The sequence below is a fragment of the Dacryopinax primogenitus genome, assembly GCF_000292625.1.
Source record: "Dacryopinax primogenitus strain DJM-731 SS1 chromosome Unknown DACRYscaffold_6, whole genome shotgun sequence".
Taxonomy (NCBI): domain Eukaryota; kingdom Fungi; phylum Basidiomycota; class Dacrymycetes; order Dacrymycetales; family Dacrymycetaceae; genus Dacryopinax; species Dacryopinax primogenitus.
Window position 1 is genome coordinate 619920 of NW_024467203.1, and position 19633 is coordinate 639552.

The 19633-nt window shown below is 52.3% G+C and overlaps 9 protein-coding genes across 9 annotated transcripts; 3 read left to right on the plus strand and 6 right to left on the minus strand.

The window, feature by feature from the left end:
• Window positions 1-25: 25 nt before the first annotated feature.
• DACRYDRAFT_115385 (cyclin-like protein) lies at window positions 26-1471 on the minus strand (the record flags this gene model as incomplete). The annotated part of the gene is made up of 4 exons (XM_040769994.1): window positions 26-738; window positions 790-913; window positions 966-1200; window positions 1251-1471. 4 exons carry the CDS (start codon window positions 1469-1471, stop codon window positions 26-28), a joined length of 1293 nt encoding a protein of 430 aa, XP_040630032.1.
• A 536-nt stretch (window positions 1472-2007) lies between these two features.
• Window positions 2008-3115, plus strand: DACRYDRAFT_88158 (laminarinase; the record flags this gene model as incomplete). Its single annotated transcript, XM_040776839.1, has 5 exons — window positions 2008-2039; window positions 2076-2355; window positions 2405-2562; window positions 2616-2986; window positions 3042-3115. 5 exons carry the CDS (start codon window positions 2008-2010, stop codon window positions 3113-3115), a joined length of 915 nt encoding a protein of 304 aa, XP_040630033.1.
• A 245-nt stretch (window positions 3116-3360) lies between these two features.
• Window positions 3361-5915, minus strand: DACRYDRAFT_21433 (uncharacterized protein). Its single transcript, XM_040772396.1, has 3 exons — window positions 5899-5915; window positions 5259-5837; window positions 3361-5207 (listed from the first exon to the last, which is right to left on the minus strand). Exons 2-3 carry the CDS (start codon window positions 5737-5739, stop codon window positions 3688-3690), a joined length of 2001 nt encoding a protein of 666 aa, XP_040630034.1. The 5' UTR covers window positions 5740-5837; window positions 5899-5915; the 3' UTR covers window positions 3361-3687.
• Window positions 5916-6186: 271 nt separating this feature from the next.
• On the minus strand, window positions 6187-8323 carry DACRYDRAFT_65323 (NCA2-domain-containing protein). The gene is made up of 3 exons (XM_040775779.1): window positions 7919-8323; window positions 7117-7865; window positions 6187-7068 (listed from the first exon to the last, which is right to left on the minus strand). Exons 1-3 carry the CDS (start codon window positions 8019-8021, stop codon window positions 6403-6405), a joined length of 1518 nt encoding a protein of 505 aa, XP_040630035.1. The 5' UTR covers window positions 8022-8323; the 3' UTR covers window positions 6187-6402.
• Window positions 8324-8567: 244 nt separating this feature from the next.
• Window positions 8568-10213, plus strand: DACRYDRAFT_115389 (uncharacterized protein). The gene is made up of 5 exons (XM_040769995.1): window positions 8568-8680; window positions 8725-8852; window positions 8908-9169; window positions 9218-9311; window positions 9433-10213. The coding sequence occupies exons 1-5, from the start codon at window positions 8592-8594 to the stop codon at window positions 9835-9837; spliced, it is 978 nt and encodes a 325-aa protein (XP_040630036.1). The 5' UTR covers window positions 8568-8591; the 3' UTR covers window positions 9838-10213.
• Window positions 10214-10298: 85 nt separating this feature from the next.
• On the minus strand, window positions 10299-11129 carry DACRYDRAFT_106316 (uncharacterized protein; the record flags this gene model as incomplete). Its single annotated transcript, XM_040768242.1, has 1 exon — window positions 10299-11129. One exon carries the CDS (start codon window positions 11127-11129, stop codon window positions 10299-10301), a length of 831 nt encoding a protein of 276 aa, XP_040630037.1.
• A 78-nt stretch (window positions 11130-11207) lies between these two features.
• DACRYDRAFT_106317 (uncharacterized protein) lies at window positions 11208-12018 on the minus strand (the record flags this gene model as incomplete). The annotated part of the gene is made up of 2 exons (XM_040768243.1): window positions 11208-11702; window positions 11758-12018. 2 exons carry the CDS (start codon window positions 12016-12018, stop codon window positions 11208-11210), a joined length of 756 nt encoding a protein of 251 aa, XP_040630038.1.
• Window positions 12019-12235: 217 nt separating this feature from the next.
• Window positions 12236-14534, minus strand: DACRYDRAFT_78016 (Glutamyl-tRNA amidotransferase B subunit). Its single transcript, XM_040776304.1, has 10 exons — window positions 14099-14534; window positions 13904-14045; window positions 13754-13854; window positions 13607-13704; window positions 13475-13559; window positions 13308-13419; window positions 13087-13259; window positions 12820-13040; window positions 12651-12769; window positions 12236-12597 (listed from the first exon to the last, which is right to left on the minus strand). Exons 1-10 carry the CDS (start codon window positions 14453-14455, stop codon window positions 12302-12304), a joined length of 1704 nt encoding a protein of 567 aa, XP_040630039.1. The 5' UTR covers window positions 14456-14534; the 3' UTR covers window positions 12236-12301.
• Window positions 14535-14660: 126 nt separating this feature from the next.
• Window positions 14661-19409, plus strand: DACRYDRAFT_21436 (uncharacterized protein). The gene is made up of 18 exons (XM_040772397.1): window positions 14661-14731; window positions 14786-15097; window positions 15151-15229; window positions 15281-15483; window positions 15533-15654; window positions 15701-15992; window positions 16044-16151; window positions 16205-16423; window positions 16478-16576; window positions 16630-16753; window positions 16804-16964; window positions 17019-17221; window positions 17269-17361; window positions 17414-17652; window positions 17711-17837; window positions 17885-18534; window positions 18592-18741; window positions 18790-19409. The coding sequence occupies exons 1-18, from the start codon at window positions 14678-14680 to the stop codon at window positions 18906-18908; spliced, it is 3354 nt and encodes a 1117-aa protein (XP_040630040.1). The 5' UTR covers window positions 14661-14677; the 3' UTR covers window positions 18909-19409.
• Window positions 19410-19633: the final 224 nt, after the last annotated feature.

Here is a 19633-nt window from a genome sequence, read left to right on the forward strand (position 1 = left end):
CTGTATCCACTAAGAAAACACCCATTCAGTCGAAGAAGAACCTCACGCTCGGGGCCTCCCTTCCATGATTCCACACTTCCGTAGCCGCGTTCCTATCTGCATTCCCACTGAGAATATTAACTGCCCCCGGACCGACGGTATAATCCGTGCTTGGGTCCTCTTGGCTGATTTGCGGTCGTATTGGAGGAGGACCCATCGCGGCCTCTCGTTCTCTAAGGAAGATCTTGAGCCTCGTCAGGTGCGCAGGAGTAAAGGCGGTGGTCGATGGTGCAGGACCGTGTGGGATAGGAGATGGCTGGTTGGGAGAAGGCGACGTTGGTGTTAGCGGGGTTTGTGGAGAAGTAGAGAGCGAGTGGATCGCCTGGGCCGGCTGGGAAGAGAGCAGATCTAGCAGTCGATGGGCAACTTCCTGCAGATCAAACACACGTGCACCAAACTGCCTGCACCAGCGTCCTTCTTGTCCGAGCTCTTCGCCGATATCTCTCGCAGTTCGTCGAGGTGGCTCGGCGGGAGCCTGTCGCCCATTGCGGTTCTCGTAACCGTTGGAAGTTGATGCGGGTTTTGACCATTCAGTTTCTTGGATGACAGATACACCTCCATGCTCAGGGAAAGCAGTCAGAAGCGCGGCGAGATAGAGCGAAGCAAGGGCGATGATGTGTGGCGGGTGTTCAAGTGGAGAAACCGTTCGATGGCTGTCAATTGCGAGTTTGTATGCCAATTTTGTCAATTCTTTGCTCGCTTTATAACAGACGGTCAGAGCGCTGCAAATGGAATGGAAAGCAATCGTACCTCCTAATGCACGGCCGGCTTTGATCACGTAGGAGTGGGGTGTATGCACCTTGAAGTTGAAGCAGATGGTCTCAAGCACGAGTCGCTCCACAGCTACAAGACGCAGCTTGTCAATATCCAAGTTCTGCGGAATGTTTCGGTACAAACAGCATCGTCAACTCATACGATACACGGACCTTTGGATTGATCTCCATCTCTCCTCCCTTTGCTCTTGCTTTCTCTGCTTCCTCGGGGAACCGCACATGATAGCTGGCCACGATGATATCTCTGGGCTTCTTGAGCGTGTCGTGTACTTTTGTGCTAACGTACAGGCACGCGTGTGCTACGTCCCAGTAGGCGAAATCCTTCATTGGGAAGAAGAGGTGGAACCTATGAAAGAGCGACTGTGCCGTGCCAATGGTGCGATGTGGGCTGGGACAATCTCAGTCCTGGAGGCGATAGGAACACAGGAGAGTGCTTACAATCCCAGACGGGATCCAATCACTTCTATCAAGTTGCATGCTTCGCGTCTCGTCTTTTCCTCCAGGTTATACGACAGCTTCCCTCGCTGCTTGTCACTCAAGAATGCTATTTCGCGTGGAGTGAAGTACGGGTGGTATCGCTTGCTCTTGAAGAGTGGGGCTGATGTAGATGTGCCTGCCTCTCTCCTATCCATCTCGGAGATCTGAGAGTATCCGGACATCAAGCAGTTGTGAAGAGCACAAGCGAATTGCAGAGGTAAGTCTGAACAGGAGATGGTGAAAGGGTCCGGGCGCTTCATCACGGCCTAAGGGCTAATTCACCAACGCAGATTTCAGCCACCATCTGGTCCCCCTTGTCCTGCACGGCTTGACTGCTTCGTCTCCTGTAAATGAATTGTGCACTATCGCTTCTGTGTTCCGCATCTCCGAGGTTGCTAAGCATCGTTGCGTCACGTCAACCAACCGACGGAATATCTCATGCCTACCCTGCCCAACCTTATTGCTTGCTCCAAGAGATGTGGCCCATTGCGGCATGTTGGCTATGTCTTTGTTGAGGAGAATTCTTGGTCTTGCGCTCGCGTGGCTGGGGGGTCTCTCTGTACACGGGCCCCTTTAGTGTCTCTTGCTCTGCTCCCTCTCGACGCTCGTTCTGAGCAAGGCTCCTCCTCCTCACACTCTTTTGAAGCCCAAGCCCACGCTCGTTGCAACAGACATCCCCTGACTACCACTGCCGCTTTCCCTGATATCCTTACCAACCATGCTTGCCGCTTTAATAGCACTCCATGCCTTGTTATCCCTTGTATCCGCCGATGATGTCGTTGGAAGGACGTACAAACTCAAAGACCAGTATGTCGGTCCTTCCTTCCTGGACGGCTTCGACCATTGGCCTTACTCCGACCCTACCCATGGACGGGTGAACTACGTGGATCAGGCTACTGCGATCGTCAACAACCTCACCTTCGCTGAAGGCAAGACGTTCGTCATGCGCGCGGACGACACCACCGTTCTGGACCCGAACGGGCCGGGGAGGAACAGTGTGAGGATCCAGAGCAAGAACATGTACAGCGTGGCGGTGATGGTCATGGACATCCGCCACATGCCGAATGTGAGCTCCAATAACATATTTGGTGGTATACCTTCTGAACGACGAATAGGGCTGCGCTACTTGGCCGGCTTGGTGGACTTGCGGGAACAACTGGCCCTATGGTGGGGAGATCGACATCATCGAATACGTGAACGGTCAGTCCCCGAATCATATGACGCTCCACACGAGCCCGGGATGCACTCAGCCGCAATCGCGAACGATGACCGGGTGAGATCTTTTGCACAAGCGATGTATGGGTGCGATTACTGACTGGTTCGCAGGACAACCACGTCCACAGACTGTGATGCCAACGTCAACTATAACGAAGGCTGTGGCGTGCAATCCGGAAACTCTGCTTCTGCTGGCAGTGGGTTCAACAGCATCGGTGGTGGGTGGTATGCAATGGAGCGGACCACATCCTCCATCTCCATCTGGTTCTGGCCACGCAACTCCCGCACCGTGCCTACCGTCGTCAAGGGAGGGGCGAGGGCAGTCAACACGAAATTGTTTGGCACACCGGATGCGACATTCGTCAACAATCAATGTGATTTTAACAGCCATTTCCAGCCGCACAACATCATCTTTGACTTGACGCTGTGTGGTGACTGGGCGGGCAACAACTACCCTGCGAGCTGTCCCAGCAATTGCGTCGGTCAGTCCCCCCCGCACGGGATTTTGTGCTTCCCTTCATAACTCACGCCTCCCAGATTATGTCAACAACAATCCAGCAGCTTTTTCTGATGCATACTGGGATATTGCCGCCCTAAGGATATACGAGTAGATATGCGCAAACATCTCATACCCCATATATTTGACGAGAACATCGCTGTATCTACCACGACCCACCCCTCGTTGAACACGAATCGATAGGCCTCGGTTGCAGACACATTGTCCTTGACTCGATCTCCTCTACAGCTATACTCCGGGCTAATCGAAAGCGTCCGTTTGATGCGCGGTTTGATAAAAGAACAACACGTAGAAAAAACAGCGACGATTTCAGGAAAGTACAGAGTTTAGCGTATGTTTTTGAAGATAAGGGCAAGCGAGAAAAGGCATATATCACCCAGATGACTACCTATGCGCAGAACGAGAAAGAGGAAAAGACGACGCAATGAACGTGGCGTTGTTATGATCGGACCAGAACGCTGAGACGGAGATGTGAAACGATGATCGCTGATTCAGATCAGTCTACCACAAGCAGTGGTGTTGCACTTGATGCATGTGGCGACGGGGATCCTCTTCAGCTCCAACGACCATGCCATAAGCCATCAGGATGGCAGCATGGTCGGTAAATAGAGGAAAGAGAGAAGTTCCAGACTGGTATACAGGTATACAGAGCTATGACGTGCGAGGTCATAGCCAGCCTTCAGCCTCGTAGACGGGCTTCCACACATGCCCGTGGATCTCGACGAGCCTGCCCAGTCGTCGGCCAAGCTCGCGCATTTCGCCACACAGGTAGTCCATGCCCATCCCTGCATCAGACAGCAGGCTGTGCAGGTCCGCATCTGGTTCTTGCTTGCTTGCTGGTAACGAGAGCCTGAGACTGGTAAGGGTCGCAGCCGATAACGCACGGGATAGGGTGGCTATGGCAAAGCTGCGCGCTCGTGTGCCCAGCAACGTGTGCCCGGTCGGCGTCGGGCGCAGTGCACAGAAAAAGAATCGTTCATCCGCCACGAGTTCGCGTTCGAGCGGGACCGGCCGCTTGTGAGGCGACAGGGTGGACGGATAACGTGCGTCGTCAGCTCGTGTCCGGACCAGGAGAAGCGCAGAACGGATGCCTTCAATGTACGCTGCTCTGTCCGTGACGCTTTCGGATGACGGCGCGCCTAGTCGAAGTGGACCGACAGATAATATCTGCTGCTTCAGTTCCAGATAGTCGAGCACAGGCTTACGTCTCCGGTAGTTCTTCGGTACCGGGAGATGGGCGAGTGTGCGATAATGATAGAATAGGATCGAGAGCGCAAAAGTATCTTGCAGTAAAGTCGAGAGCGAGTTGATGAAAGGTTCGGAAAGGCGCAGCGTTTCCGGCAGAGGTGAGGGAGGTGAGCTCAGTGCGTGAGCGAGAAGGAAATGAGTTAGGCTATGAGCGAGACGATGCCAGGCGTGTTGAGGAGGATGAGGGGAGGACGGAAGGGTGGTGAGCCATATGTGGGTATTGGGCATCAGAGCACGCAGGTTCTTTGGTCGGGTTGAGCGAGCAGCGATGAGCGTCTCGTAAAGGTAGCGAGTCTCGTACGAAGGGGCTTCGTGGAGAAAGTGCTCCACCAAGCGCGGCCTTTCGAAATTTGCTAGATCCATTTTCATGAGCTCACCCAGATCGAGCAAGCTCCTCAGCACCCAGACAACATCGCCTCTCTGTGCAGCTTCCACCAACCGGCTGACCATCTCATCCCGAATCGGTGCGCAGTTCTGCACGATGACGCTGGTGATTTGACGGAAGTACTCTGGGAGGTCCAAGTCGTTGTACGGCGCCTCTGGAAGTGGTGGTAGAGGGTCCTGCTCTGTTTGTTCAAGTTGGCACTGTTTTCCAGGATGCGGCAACCAGGCCGGATTCTCGGGAGGGCACAACGCGGAGAGGAGCACGGCACGACATTCGGAGATCAGAAGTGGGAGACGAGCAGGTATGCTGAGAGAGGGTCCAACGACGCGATGCCCACTGAGCATGCCGATGAACGACTGGGAGTCGTGCTCCCGTAGAATCTGGCAACAACACGGCTGCGGCGCTCCAGAAGCGGGGTCGAACGCCGTGCAGGTGCACCCTGTGGCTACTTCACGCGCGACAGCAGTCCAATACGCGTCCATGAGTATTCTTTGTGCGTAGCTCGGACCAGGACGCAGAAACGGCAAATCAGGATCTAGGAGAAGATCGTGACCTGTAGCAAAACGTTAATCCGGTTAAGCGCGCAGAGGAACGTGATACTCACGAAACTGCGGGTTGCTTGCGAGAGACGAGAAATCCCACTGGCGGACGGTTTCCACGTTTGTGAGGGGCCGCAAAGGGGGGAGACGCATCTGCGGAACAGACTCCTGCTCAACCTCGACCTCCTTCGGTGGCCTGACGGGTGATTCGATGATATATTCGTCCATGTAGTCCACATCGCTGTCGTAATCTGCGTTGACCTGGGTGAGGCTGCTGGCAGAAAGAGGAGGCGAATACGATGCGGTTTGGGACCGAAGGGGAAACTCGAGGCTTCTTCGGCCATGGGAGGACGAGACGGGGAGAGACATCGCTCGTCGATGAGCTGCACGAGGACGGCGCGCTTTGTCCGGTGGAGGAGTCGGCAGACGCAGTCTCTGTTTCTTTGTGGGCCGTTCCTCTACGATCACGGGCACTGGAGAATGGGAACGAGAAAGTACCGACGCCTTTCGCTTGAGCGAGGGCGACGGTACGGGAAGAGAGTCCATCTTTAAAAGAAAAAGGAAGCGTGTATGAAGGTGTAAAGAGAAAAGGGGGTTGATAAATGAGCGGGCAGAGCCGAGTTATATTGTGTGTGACGATCGCCCTACCACCGTGATGATGATAAGCCCGAGTGATTGATGATCTATGACACAGTGTTTCCTCACCTGTTGCCCTTATTCCACGATGTCCGCAACCTCTTAGTCGTTGAGCACTGATGAGGGAGGGACGGTGGAGGTGAAAGGGGAGACGACGAGGAGAGGATGGAGGACGAGGACGGGAGCGGAGAGAGTGAGAGTGAGGCGCGGCCAGGTAACAGCGCAATGTGCAATGTAACGGGAGCAAGTCTCCGCCTCGTGGCTTCCATGCAGAAACACGTCACTCTTCTTACCTCTTAATGAATACAAAATAATTATACAATTTTAAATTTATTCGTGCATCGTTGGTATACTTTTACTTCTGTGGAATACTTGTGACTCAAATTGGAGACTCGCACGGGTACTCGAACGAAGCAACACGGGGTAATCCTTTTGTCCCTGGGCTATCCCTAGGCCCGAGCATTCGTGTGGGGCCATAAGCTCCAGTTGGAGAAACGCCACAGCGGAACGCCTGCCCGTAACATACCCTATTCAATGTGCTCGTGATCGCACAAGGGCTGTGGCCGGTCCACCCTAGGCTTTACCAGCAACTGTTGTCCAGCCCAACACTGTTCCCCAATCCGCTCTCATGCGCTGGACGACCAATCTTTTGTCACCTCTTTGCAAGCTCACGTCCTCTAAATAGCCCACATCTTCCAAGAAGCCTTCTCGTAGCCGGGTTCGCACCGGCAAATGTGTTTGGCCGTACGTGCGAAGCGAAGACAACGACAGAACCAGCAAGCCTTGAGTGAGTGGTGGCAACGGTTCTGGCGCCAGGAGCAGATGCTCGACTCGGCGAAGAGATAGCCACGCTTCTTCTCGCTTACGTTCACCGCCATATCGTCCGCGGCCACGACCAGAATACCAGAGACTGGACAACCATGACCCTGAAAAATACAGGATCGTGATGCTTGGTGCCACACCGACGAAGGCGAATGTCAGTTCTTGAGACTTGAGCAGCTTATCAATTCCTGAAAGAGCGACGTCCACGTCGACCTTGAGCTTCTGCACTTGAATGAGCAGAGTCCGTATAAGCGTACCACCGATGGCGGAACGAAGTGGGGCTTTGATGTCTTCCTCATATATGCGCAGAACCGCTGTAAGATCACCAGCTCGGATGGATGACCCTAGTTCTGCTTGCTGTTCCGGGGTATATTTGAGCTTGTCAGCTGCCAAAGAAACTGCCATACGTTCTAGGCTCTACAGGACGATTAGCTAGACTATAGGACTTTGATATGGGCGACTTACATCAAGATCAGACTTGACGCCTTCCGGGCTGACAACCTTGACCTCGCCCTCACCAGTCCGGATGGTCTTCAGGATATCCATAATCGGCTCGATCACCCAGCTGATTAAGAATACTCGGACAGTTTCTTTCGCGTCCAATATCCAACCCCAGATCTGCTCACGGCTCACATAAAGAGAACGCGCAGCAACATACGCGATCAGAGGGAGGAAAACGAGTCGAGGCCACAGTTGTGTCCATCTGGATGGCGGAGCATGGTGTGCCATACTTGCATCATGTTTCTCAGAGGAAAGCTTGAGGCTGTCCAAAGCTGCAAGAAGATGGTAGGCGTATGATGACGGGGTCGTGTCGATGGGTTCCTTCAGCTCAACGTGTCCAGGCAGGGCTGCAGAAAGATCGCGTACAGCATTGGCAAATTGATCAGTGCCTGGTTGACAATCTTTGAGTCGGTCGAACACGCCAAGCAGTCGACCGACAGCTTCGGCTCGATCATCTCGGCCCTGGAACAAATGGGTTTTGTGATATCTGCATTCCAAGCGGGCGAGATGAAGTGGATCGAGGAGTGCTGTGAGAGGTGTAGGGGAAGGTGATGGCGGAAGTTGGAACAGGTGTGCGACGATCGGGTGGAGATGGACTGGACTCGGCGAGCGAGGCGGTGGCGGGAGATGACGCGTGGAGTGTAGTAGCGACAGTATGGGATGAGGTTGCCGAAGGAGAACAATAATGAGGTTGTACAAGCGGATGGGTAATGCTATGGAAAGGGTCGATATATGCGCGTGGATGCGAGTGGATCAGATTACATACTTTCGAACAAGTACCAGCCAGCTCCCGCGCCTACTCTCTCAGCGCGACCCCACCATTCTGCTGCACTTTCATCTCGTGCTGCCTCATGCATCAACCGAACCATGCACTCTTCGTACGTCCGCACAACAAGGCGTTGTATCAGCACCCACTCCAACCCATGGTCCTCAGCTGATGTTTCTTTGTCCCCTAATGCTTGAAAGGCATGCAGAGCTTGCTCAAGGGCAGGTAAAGATGGATGATTGGTTTGAATTGAAGCAAGAACAGAGATGATATGTCGTGATCGGGTTGTTTGGGGTACTGGAACATCGGGAAGAGACGCGTTGAGGAGCGGGGCAACCTGGAGGGTCACGAACGTTGGATGATGATGATCTGGTCTGCTGATGAACGGGTAGGTGATGAGAGAGGATGCCCGGGATAGATATGCCTTGTAATCCGGAGCCATGTTCATCGACGCACGGATGAGGACCACGGAAACCAGCTTGACGGTGTCGTTTTATAAAAGTGCGTCCCCCGTGGCCGACGTCATCCACCCGCTTCATGCGAAAGGCACGTGATACAGGTAACCATCGCTGGCGGATGAATACTCGGTTCCGAAGGACATAGGTGCGATGTTGACCTTGTTGATGTCGTTGTCGTTGTCATTGATGTTGTCGCTGCCGACCTCGCGGGGTAGATGAAACGCGCTCTGGTAGATTACGCGGACGACGACGACGACGACGATGACAATCACCGGGCGCAACAACCAAAGCCCCGAAAACAGAAGTGCGTCTCTCCCACCCTCCCCTCTCTCAACTCACATAGAACAGGAAACTTCCTTCCCTCTCCGAGACGTTCCTCCCCTCAATGCCAGTAGACGAACCACACAAACACCAAGGTCGAACCCGCACGACGCCTTTCGTCCAAGGTCAATACTGCGCCCATGTCTATATACCACGTGCGTCTTCCTTGTTAGCGAGCTTGATGGGTGCAGGCTGATGAGAACTGTGCAGTGGAAGTTGGTGAGTTGGAGGAGGGGTTTAGATATTTGATGAAACGGGCGAAAGGGTTGTGTCCAACCCTGCATTCTTTGCTTGACCCGCCTGCTCCTCCTCCCACCGACTCCCTTGAACCGAGCAATCCCCTCGAGAGCCAGGATACCGACTCCGCCATACAAGAACTGCACATCTCCCTCACCCGCCCTATCTTCTTGCGCTCTTCCGAGCGTGCCGCTTTTCTCGCCTCCGTCCGTTCCCTGCTCTCATCTCACAAGTCGTACGCCTTCCTCTTATATAGTTAGAGGAGATTGCTGAAGGAGAACAGGTTCGAACTATCGTTGGCGACATTGGCTGGGCTCGAGAATGACCATCGAACTAGAGGGTTTTTGGTAGCTGAGGTTGGGGCTGGGTTTGCGGAGGTATGCTGATTTCTTCTTCCCCTTCTCCGCGTCACTGCCCGCTCTATGCCCTCCCTCCTTTCTGTTCCACTTCCTCGCCCGTCTTTCCCCCTTCCATCCTACCCCGCTAACCATCTGGTAGTTACAAGCTCTCACCACATCCCTCGAACCTGCCATCACCGCCCTCAGGCAAGAAACCTACTACTCTGAACCGAGGTATCACGTTTCCCTAGGATGGGCACTCCTCGGCCCTTCTACGCCTTCCTCTGCGTTATCTCCTAGTGGGGACGAGCAGTTGGGTGCTAACCTCCACACTACCAATTCTGCTCCGAAACAACCTCAGAAGGAATCGAACGAGTTGAGTGATCATCCCACGCAAAACGGAACCCTTGCCAAAGTGCCAGTATTCCCAACGATTCCCCGCCTCCCGCCCACGCTCATTCCTACCCTACAAGCCGAATACGGGAACCTGATCAGGCAAGCCATCCCGGTAGGGGAGGTAAGAGTGCGAATAGGGAAGGAAGAGGTACGGGTGAGACTGAAGTAACTGGTTTTGGTTGTCCTGGCCTGAAACGCGTCTTTCTTGATGGCACGCAGCTGTTCGCTTACACCAGCGCGTAGCAAACTACACGACCCGAAAGGCCACCACTTTGTAGCGGGGTGGACAGAGCAAGGCTTAAGAGGTGTATGGCACCACCACTAAGGAAATCAGCTAGGGGCCAGCAGAAACACCAGCGTCACCACTTATGATAGGAACCATAAGCTGTGACGTTGATTCGTCAGTTTATTCTCACATCTACACATGCATGGAGTTCTGTAATTCTTCAGGTGTTATACCCGATATCACATTCTAGATATATACAGGGGGTTGGTATCTATGGGATTGGTATGTATCTTAAGACATCAAAGGAACAGAATATGTTACCCCTTTCACACAATAATCCCTAGCATTGAGATACGGGCGGTTGCATCCTCAAACATCCGAAGCTAAAGATCCCCCCCCTCCTCTTACGTCTCCAGCAACTTTGCAGGCCACGCAGCCACTTTCCTTTTCTCACCTCCTTCCACGCTAAACTGTCCTGGGCCGAGTCCACCGGGCACTATAAGCACGACCCCAAGGCTCGGGAACAACCTCCTCACTCTCTCCTTGATCACTTCAATTGAAGAATGGCCGCCGAGGATGTCGCTGCGGAACTGTTTTATTCTTGGATTTGCGGCCTTTTGGATGTCTTCAGAGGTGAGGGAGAGACAACCGAGATTCACGTCCAGCGATAAGTCCGTGAGATTCTCCAAACAGGCCAGGACAGCCAGAGAATGAACAGTCGCCGTGGGTATGTATTCTGATGGCCCAAGACACCTCGTGCAGTGGATATGCAGGATGCGCAGATGAGGTAGCGCCCCTGCCAAGAGAGAGACCCGAGAATCTGTCAGCTCCACGGGGTTTCCGAGGTCGATTTCGAGCACTTTGAGATTCCTGCACGCCAGGAGGGGGGTGAGGGCCGACCATTCTAACGTAAGATGGGGGTGCAACAGGGGTGGCTGATAAAGGACTTCGAGAGAAATTTCTTGGATCGTCTCGGACCACTGAGAGGAGATCGTCTCTATTACATCCACTAGCTCGGGGAAGGCACTAATGCCGAGAGTGACGGCTTCCATAGATGAGGAGAGTGCGGTCAATAATCGAGGTAGTGGTGATTGTGAAAGCGTGTACGTGATCGATGTAAGTCGAAAGGATCTCAGAGTCTGAAACGCAGCTCTCGTTGGAAGGTGGATAACTTCGATAGGAGCGTAGTATCTTCTCAGGCTGGGATTGAGCGTGAGATGGTGTAGCTGGGGCATGTCGCCAAGCGCCAGTAAAAGGTTGCGATCCAAAGTCACTGGGCCAAGAGAAATGGTCCGCAGTCGAGATGCGCGCCTCTAGAGTCTCCCAAGAAGTGAAAGGAGCCTTGTGTCCAGGGTGGCAGTGAATGTGCCGTCGTCGTTTGTGCAATATAGATCGACCTCAAGGTTTTCCAGGTATGTACAATTCTCGGCGAGGACATCCAAAAAGGAGTCAAGGTGCATCCAAAGGGTGGTAGACATAATGCCTTCGGGCAGGCCGCACAGATCGGCCTGTATGGAGACAGACTGTAGTTGGGGAACCAACAGCATCCGGCATGCCAGCAAGGCCGATGGCCAGATAAGCGAGATGGAGACGTGGCGGAGAGCTGGTAGGAGCAGTTCAGTGCCGTTGTATGTCGAAAGCTTCCATAGGAAGCTCCACGTCAACAACATCCCAGTGTCTCGTCCCAGGTTGTCGAGCGAGTCGTACATTCCCCGGGTGTGGATCCGCCGAAGGTATTGCAGATGAAGTCGGATCCGGTCCCATTCTCCTTTGCCGATCTTGCGAGAGAGAGAGACGTCTTCTTCCTTCTGTCAAAGTATCCCAGGTGAGATAATGGGCCAGCAGAAAAAAGAGAGAACTGACCTTGACGGCCACCGGAACCCGGCCTCTGATCTCCACGTCGGGAGGGAAGAGTGCCCTCAGCTGCCAGTCTTCTATCCAGTTCTCTGCTACACCAACTCTCCAAGTGCATCTGCCCAACAGCATAAAACACGCCTTGCTCTTGTGGTCATGGAGATGGGAGAAAATCTCCAGGACCAGCTCAGGAGTATTGAGCACGCGCGTTGCCGCAGTGGCCTGAGAGGCCATGTCGACAGGCTTCATGCTAGTGACGTCCAAAGCCATGTCCAGAAGGGGCCTGAGTGAGAGTTGGTGGAAGAGTCAGCTCGAATTTTTTTCTTTTCGCATCCGCACTTCCGTGGCCCGTGCAACCTCAGACCCCCTGACACTGTCTCAAGTTTAGGGCCAACCGCAAGTGATTTCTAGCACCCAGAGACGTACTTTACACATGCGAAAATCAGTTTTGACCACAATGCCACATACAAACAGCCCTAAACGTGCCGGTATCATATACTACATAGATTTCAAAAAATGTAATCATTGGAGAAGATGTGATTGGATAACATGCCTACTTGTCTTCGGGGGGCAAGCCCAACATTTGTCTAAGCATCACTGCCGCAGCTAGAGCATCCACGCGACCCTTCGACTGTCTCATCACCTCCCCAACCAGTCGCTTGATTACTCGAGTGTTGCCTTTCCTCGCTGAGTCGGCGTCCAAAGGCAGCTTGTCAACGGCAGCCTGGCAGATATGTTGCAAACCATCAGTGCCGGTAGAGCGCAAGCCTAGACGATCAACAACATCCGTCAATGGTTCGCGCGTCGGTTCGGCAAGAATATGTCGGAGAAGCGCCTTGCCGGACGTGGCTATGGAACGCGATTATTCGGACATATGACCTGCGGGACGAACTAAAACTTACCAGTAATACCTCCCACGTCCACCATGTCAATAATTTCACCCAACTGGTCCGCTGGGAGCCTTTCTGTAGTGAAGGTTTCCTTACGATAGGCGAGACTTCCTAGGAGCTCGTTGACCATCCTTGCTCGACAGTCAAAATTGGGCTTGTGAGACAAATCACCCTTGCTCACCAATTCGCGACAACTTTTGGATCACGATCCATTGTAACATCTAGGAAATATGACAGTGCATTGTTTTCTTTCAGTTCTCCATCAAAAGGCACGTCCGATCCAGCCCTCAAGTTCATCAACACTTTTGCGTCTCGTTCAGGGATTTCGTATATGCTCAACAGAATATGCCGAAGTTTCTGCGGTGTGGGTGGCGTAGTATATTCGATGGTTCTGATATAATCCTTCTTGTGTATTAGGCATGTCTTGCAGATCAGACTAGCTGCGTACCTCGGTCAAAATCAGAGGTGGAAGATTAGGATCTGGCATGTAGCGGTAGTCTGGTGCATCCTCCTTGCTGCGCAGCGTGAATGTCTCGGCGCGGTCCTCATCGAATCCCCGCGTTTCTTGAGCCACTGTCTGCCCGGAAGACAAGAGCACAATTTGCCGCCGTACTTCTGAATCTGCTCCACGTGTGAGAAAGGACACGGGATAGTGAAAGCACCACGAACTGATCGCAATCTGTAAGCCCTTGATCGTATTGAGGTTTTTAATCTCGCAACGCGTGCCAAACGGTTCCCCTGGTTTGTGTACCGAGACGTTAACGTCGCACCGAAGTGACCCCTCCGTTTCGAGTCAGTTTCATACATGAAAATGCGTGCAGGAGGGAATAGATCACCTCTTCCATATTGCCGTTACTCGCACCGATAGCACGAAGGAGAGCGCGCAGCTCAGTAACATAAGCCCCAGCCTGTTCTGGGCTCCTATGATCAATTAAGGAAGGGCAAATGATAAGAGTCATAGAATATACCTCATATCGGGCTCAGACACGATTTCCATCAAAGGGGCACCGGCCCGGTTCAGATCTATGAGCGTGACGCCGGGTTGAGTTGTAGACTTCGCAGTGTCCTGATGACAAAGTGAGCAAATGCAGAGTGTATGGCGCAACAGTAAATACCTGCTCCAGTTGGATCTGGTTTATTCGTATGTCCTTCGTCTTCGTGCATTTCTTCTTATCTGTATGTGTGACGCTGAGCTTCCCTCCAGTAGCGAGTGGTGCTGTATGTTGTGAACAAGATGTCAAGAACAGAAACGATAGCAGACTAACAGTAGTGTTGCGTGATTTGGTAGCCAGACGGAAGGTCGGCATAAAAATAGTGTTTTCGATCAAACGATGATCGCTCGTGGATGTCAGAACCTAGAGCCACTGCCGTCCGGACACCTAAGTCTACGCAAGCCTTGTTCAAGATCTAAGCAGAGAAACGGTTGAGAAACGATCGAATCCGGGCAGGGCACATCATACTGGCAGCGTTCCAGGAAAGGCGGCGTCAAACAAAGAGACATGAGAGTTGGGAGGAGCGTCAACATCCGTTACAGTGTCCGAAAATAACTTTCGTCGTGCTCGTATTTGTGCATGGACCTCGATCCCAATTACAGGCTGCCATCCTGGCCAGCGCTCGTCAGTGCCCTCCTCTTTGCCCTCCTGTAAGCCTAGATTGTCTGGTACATCGTTTCTAGATTTCAAGAACGCTGGGTAGTTTTTGGTAGTGACTGGAGTCGAACTCCCCCATCCTATCCGTTGCTCGTTATCCTCGAGAATTGAGAACAGACGCGTTCTTCTAGGAAAGCGCCTAATCACCCGTGAGGCGCGGGTCAGCATACAAGCGACACAATTAATGGATATTTAGTCTCAAGCAGTATGATGCCATAAGGTTGTAAGGCAAGTCGCGTGTCGCCAGATAGGAGACGGTGTCGGTCAAGAATGTGACAGAGAATCGGAATGCAGTTCCATCGCCAGTCAGCAGCTCGTTCATCACACGCGTGAGTCCTCCTCGCCACCGTTCTCACTGCCTTTCTCTCACGACGCTTCCACCACTTTGTCATGTCGAACTCACTGCAAGAACCCGCTGCACCTACCAAGGAAGAGCAGGACAAGGTACCTATTTACCACGACCTGTCATATCATGCAAATCTGACCCAGGCTCTACAGATACGTCTGAAACGGCTCGCTAAGCTGTCGTCTGCTCCGACCTCCTCATCACCCTCTCCAGCACCTGGTCCTTCTGGCAGCAGTGGCAATGCGACGCCTTCTATCCAATCAACGATACCAATTGTGAAGCCCACCCCTGTGGCGACGCCCAATCCTATACCCGCTGTACGCCCAAAGGCGCCTCCACCAGCGGCTACTACCCCATCTCCTGCACCGAGACCCATCAAGCCCAAGGTCAAGGGGCCAGATAAGCTGGATCTCGTATCCTGGGAGCACGAAACCACTGGAACAGTGCTCAATGTGACGTTCAATGTTGGTTATATCTGGTGATAAAGAACGATAAGATCTGATGTCCGTCGTTTTAGGTGGAGGAAACAAGGAGGTCGAACTGGAGTGTCGTCTGGCTGAAGGATCTCATGAATGAGATCCAGGAGAGCGATCCCTGTGCGCACAAAGTGATACATCGGATCACGGTTACTGACGGTGTCTGCATAGCTGGTCCGAGACCTCCACGACTTACGGTTGCGAGCGGGGATCAGCTCCTCATCGCGAGGCTCTCACTGGACCCCTCAGCCATGAGCGATGACACTGATGCAATTACTATACTCCAAAATTTACCGAAAGACGAGACAGTATTTGAGTATCTCATTGGCGCCTGGAAGCGAGCGAATAGCGCTCGGAGTGCGTTGCTGCGAAGGGTGAGTAGCCTCAACGTCTACAGATAACGATTGCTAAAGGCTTCTGTAGAATTACGAACCTTCGGTTGTTGCAGCAGCATTGGAGCTGTTGGAAGAGTTGAAGCGGCTTATTGTCTCTTATGCTGGTTTCAACCTGCAGGATCCAACCGGCATGTTCCCAGAACCCGAAGGGTCTGTGTACGCGTCATCTTCTGAGCCGTTTCTAACTTCAATGCAGGAAACATGTGGGTGCCATTGAGCTCGTGCACCCGCTATTACAGCTCAATGCATTACCACTCAATGCACCACCGACCGCACTGTCGCCTGCTGACTTAGAAGGATTCGTGATCGACTTAGCAAAGCGATTCGAAGGGGATGGTTTGGAGGAAATCATGGGTCCCGTCATAGGCGGCGTGATGAATGTTCTGAAAGATTATCAAGTCGAGATGCCAAATATTATGGGAGATCAATGGAGGCAGGTGACTGCGGCACTGGAGGCATTGGTAGCAGTCAAGCCTGTTGCGAGCATGGTGCGTTCCGAGCGTTCACCAGATGAAATTAACATTGACACGGATGGTTAGATTCCGCGCCTAGTTGACTGGGATCCTTCTCAAGCACCTCCTAACCTCTGGGAACTGGTATCCCTCCTTGGTCCATTGTTGCGTTTGAGCGTTTTCCCCCGAGAATGGGTACGTCTAGCCTGTGTCCTCTGCGTGACATGCCATCCTAACGGAGTTTACAGGCTAAAATTTACAAAGAGTTCTTCCCCGACCCCATGAAAATGAGCCGAACCGCGGCCGAAACCGCAAATTCTTCACTGCGGAATACGCTGCATGCTTTACACAGCAGTTTATTCAATATCTTCAACGTTCTCGTCAGGGCCAGTCCGCAATCGAGAGATGCCACCCTCTCCATGTTCTCACATGTGCTCAATACCAACTGGCGGCGAGCCGGCCTTCGTGTGAGTAGCATTTTTACGGCAAGACATGTTCCGCGCATGCTAACAATAATGTAGGTGCGACCTGAGACTGTTGCCTCCGACAGTCTGTTTGTGAATATCCAGGCCGTGTTGCATAAGTTCGCCGAGCCATTCATTGATGCTAACTATACCAAGGCAAGCAGCGCTCTCTTCATGAGACTTGAAACACGACCCTGACAATCGTACAGATCGATCGCATCGATCCTTTATACTTCGCTAAGTCCAAACTGGTCGATGTTAGCGGTCAGACCAAGCTGTTAGCGTCGTCAGAAGAGGAGAAGGAGATCGTTACCAAAGCTCTGTCTAGAAACGGCATGTGGTCACTCGCATATTTCGGTTGTGGCGTATTAACGGTCTGACAGACGCCGCTCCAAACTTCATTTCTGATATCTTCTTCATCTTATCTGCATATAATCATCTTGGATACATTCGCTGCCTAGGGTGGCATGAAGAGCTGAATCGGGCTGCGGGTGAAGTCGAGAGAGAATTGGATCGCTTCAAGTCAGACACCCGTTGGCAGGGGGTAAGCAACGACCTCACCAGAACCGTATTACCTCTAATTGTCCTTGGTTCTTAGTCACCAATGCAAGGGCAGGTCCAGCAGATGGTCGACAAGCTCACCAAAGACTTGAACGAGTATCAATCGCAGATTCTTGCATACCAAGTGCAGCTGTTTGATCCTGAAATGGTCAACGCATTGATATCCTACTCGAGCCTGGTGACGCAATGGATTATTCGACTCGTTGATCCTGCCAAGCAACATCCTGCTGTCCCTGTGAAGTGAGTATGCTACATATGACCAGAAATTGTGCTGATGACTATTCAAGGCTTCCCCTGCCAGAGACAGTCCCCGATATCTTCAAGATTCTTCCAGAGTACCTGATTGAAGATGTCGCAGATTTCTTTGCCGCCATCTTGCGGTATGTTCATTGCTGTCACGTATCCTTCACCGAAACTAATCATTTGGTAAAGTATTGTTCCCCATCTTCTTGAATTTGCAGGACGGCGAGAAATTCTTGTGCTTGCCCTCACTTTCCTATCATCGCCCTGGTACATCCGCAATCCCTACCTCAAGTCGAAATTAGTGGCCGTTCTCGCTTATGGATCCATGAACCTTGGCGGCGGCAGACGCGGTCCTCTCGCCGATCTTCTCAACACGCATCCTATGGCGTTAGAGCACCTGATGCCCGCACTAATGGCGTATTATGTTGGTACGTTCGAAGATCCGTGTCTTACATGCGTGCGTGGGATTCACTGCGTTCACGTCAGATTGTGAAAGCACCGGCACTCATACGCAGTTCTACGACAAATTTGAAATTCGCCGCAATATAACAATCGTTTTCAATGCAGTCTGGGAGAATCCTGCTCATCGTGCCGCCCTAAAGAGGGAGTCGCAGTACGTAGGATGTCTTTGCATTGTTGATGTTAGTAATTGGCATACAGACACGAGGAGACGTTCACTCGCTTCATCAATCTCCTTCGGAACGATGTCACATTCCTCCTTGATGAATCGTTAGGAAAGCTCCATTCGATCCAGGAGTTGCAGGCAGAAATGGAAGACCAAGCTGCTTGGGCAGCTCAACCTGCGGAGACACGGAGAGATCGCGAATCCCAGCTTCGACAGCTAGAGGGCTCTGCCACCAGCTACTTCTCATTGGGTCGCTCGACCGTGGATCTTCTGAAGAAGTTCACAGCAGAGGCACCACAAGCATTCATGATTCCGGAAATTGTCGATCGACTTGCTCTTATGCTTGATGACAATCTTGGCAAAATGGTTGGACCAAGGATGAGCGAGTTGCGCGTGAAAGATCCAGATCGTTATCGATTCAAACCAAGGGAGCTTCTTAGCGACTTATTGACGGTCTACATGAACTTGAGCATGGGGCCGGAGTTTATCCAAGCAGTCGCTAAAGATCTTGGTTATTATCGCAAGGAATCTTTCGAGCATGCACTCGCCATCTGTCGAGGTAGAGCTCTCAAACCAGAATCTGAGATCGAGAAGCTGCGCTTGTTCGTTATCAAGGTTGAAGAGACAAAGGCACTCCTCGAAGGCGACGAAGAAGAGTTGGGTGATATACCTGATGAGTTCACTGGTACGTCGTTTGTGTCTATGAGGAGTGCATTCAAGTTGAACTGAGCGACATCATTAGATCCTCTTCTTTACACCCTCATGCGGGACCCTGTCATTTTGCCATCTTCAAGAGCGGTTGTCGACCTTACGACGATCAAAGCGCATCTTCTATCAGATCCTTCTGATCCTTTCAATCGGGTTAAACTGTCGATTGAGGAGGTTGTACCCGGTGAGCTCCCTTTGACTAGCATTTTCAATATTGTCTAACACATTTCAGACACGGAACTGAAGGCACGGATTGACGCATGGCTCGCTTCACGCAAGAAGGGAGATGCACTAACCAAGCCACAAGATGATATTGTCGATCTCAGCAATACGGGCGGCGTGGATATGTGAGGGCATGGCGGTATACGCTGTAGTCATTAGGTCATTTGTATCATATCATGCCAAGTGAAAGAATGTGATGCCTATTGCTACAGGATGTGATCACTTGAACGTCATTGACCGACTTCCAGACTTCGGGTCGGTCCGGGGTTTGCGTGGCTTCTTGAAGTCGGTGTTTTGGATGGTCTGCTTCGGCCCTTTGTTCTTCTTCGACTTCTTGGGCTTTTTCTCCAGGGTCGCCGGATCGACTTCCAACAAGTTGGGAAGGGCTGAGTAGTCAAAGCCGCCATTGCCGTCTGATGCGTCGGGAAATTGATCTTCGGGTAGCTCATCTGACCCCGGCGCAGTGGTTGCAGAAGCTGTTGCCTGAACAATCTCATCGATTTGCAAGGCTCGCTTCCTCTTCTTGTTCTGCTTTTGCCCAACCACTACAATAGTGTTCCGATCGTCTACGACCTCTTGTGTTTGCCGTGCCGACCTGGGAACGAAAGGTATTTCGGCAGTCGCACCCGCCAACACAGGCTCTGGTTCGGGGTTGGCTTGAGGCGGTGCGACATTGACACTAGGAAAGAGAAAGAGGCCACTGTGTATCTTCTGTCTTGCAGCCTGGAAGTCGGTATCTTTCTGCAACGAAGGAGATAAGGTATTGCCAAAGAAGGTGCTTGATCGAGATACTAGTGCAGGTGCAGGCTCTACTTCAGTTGTAGGCAGGGTAGCACCAAACAGGGTCAACGAGG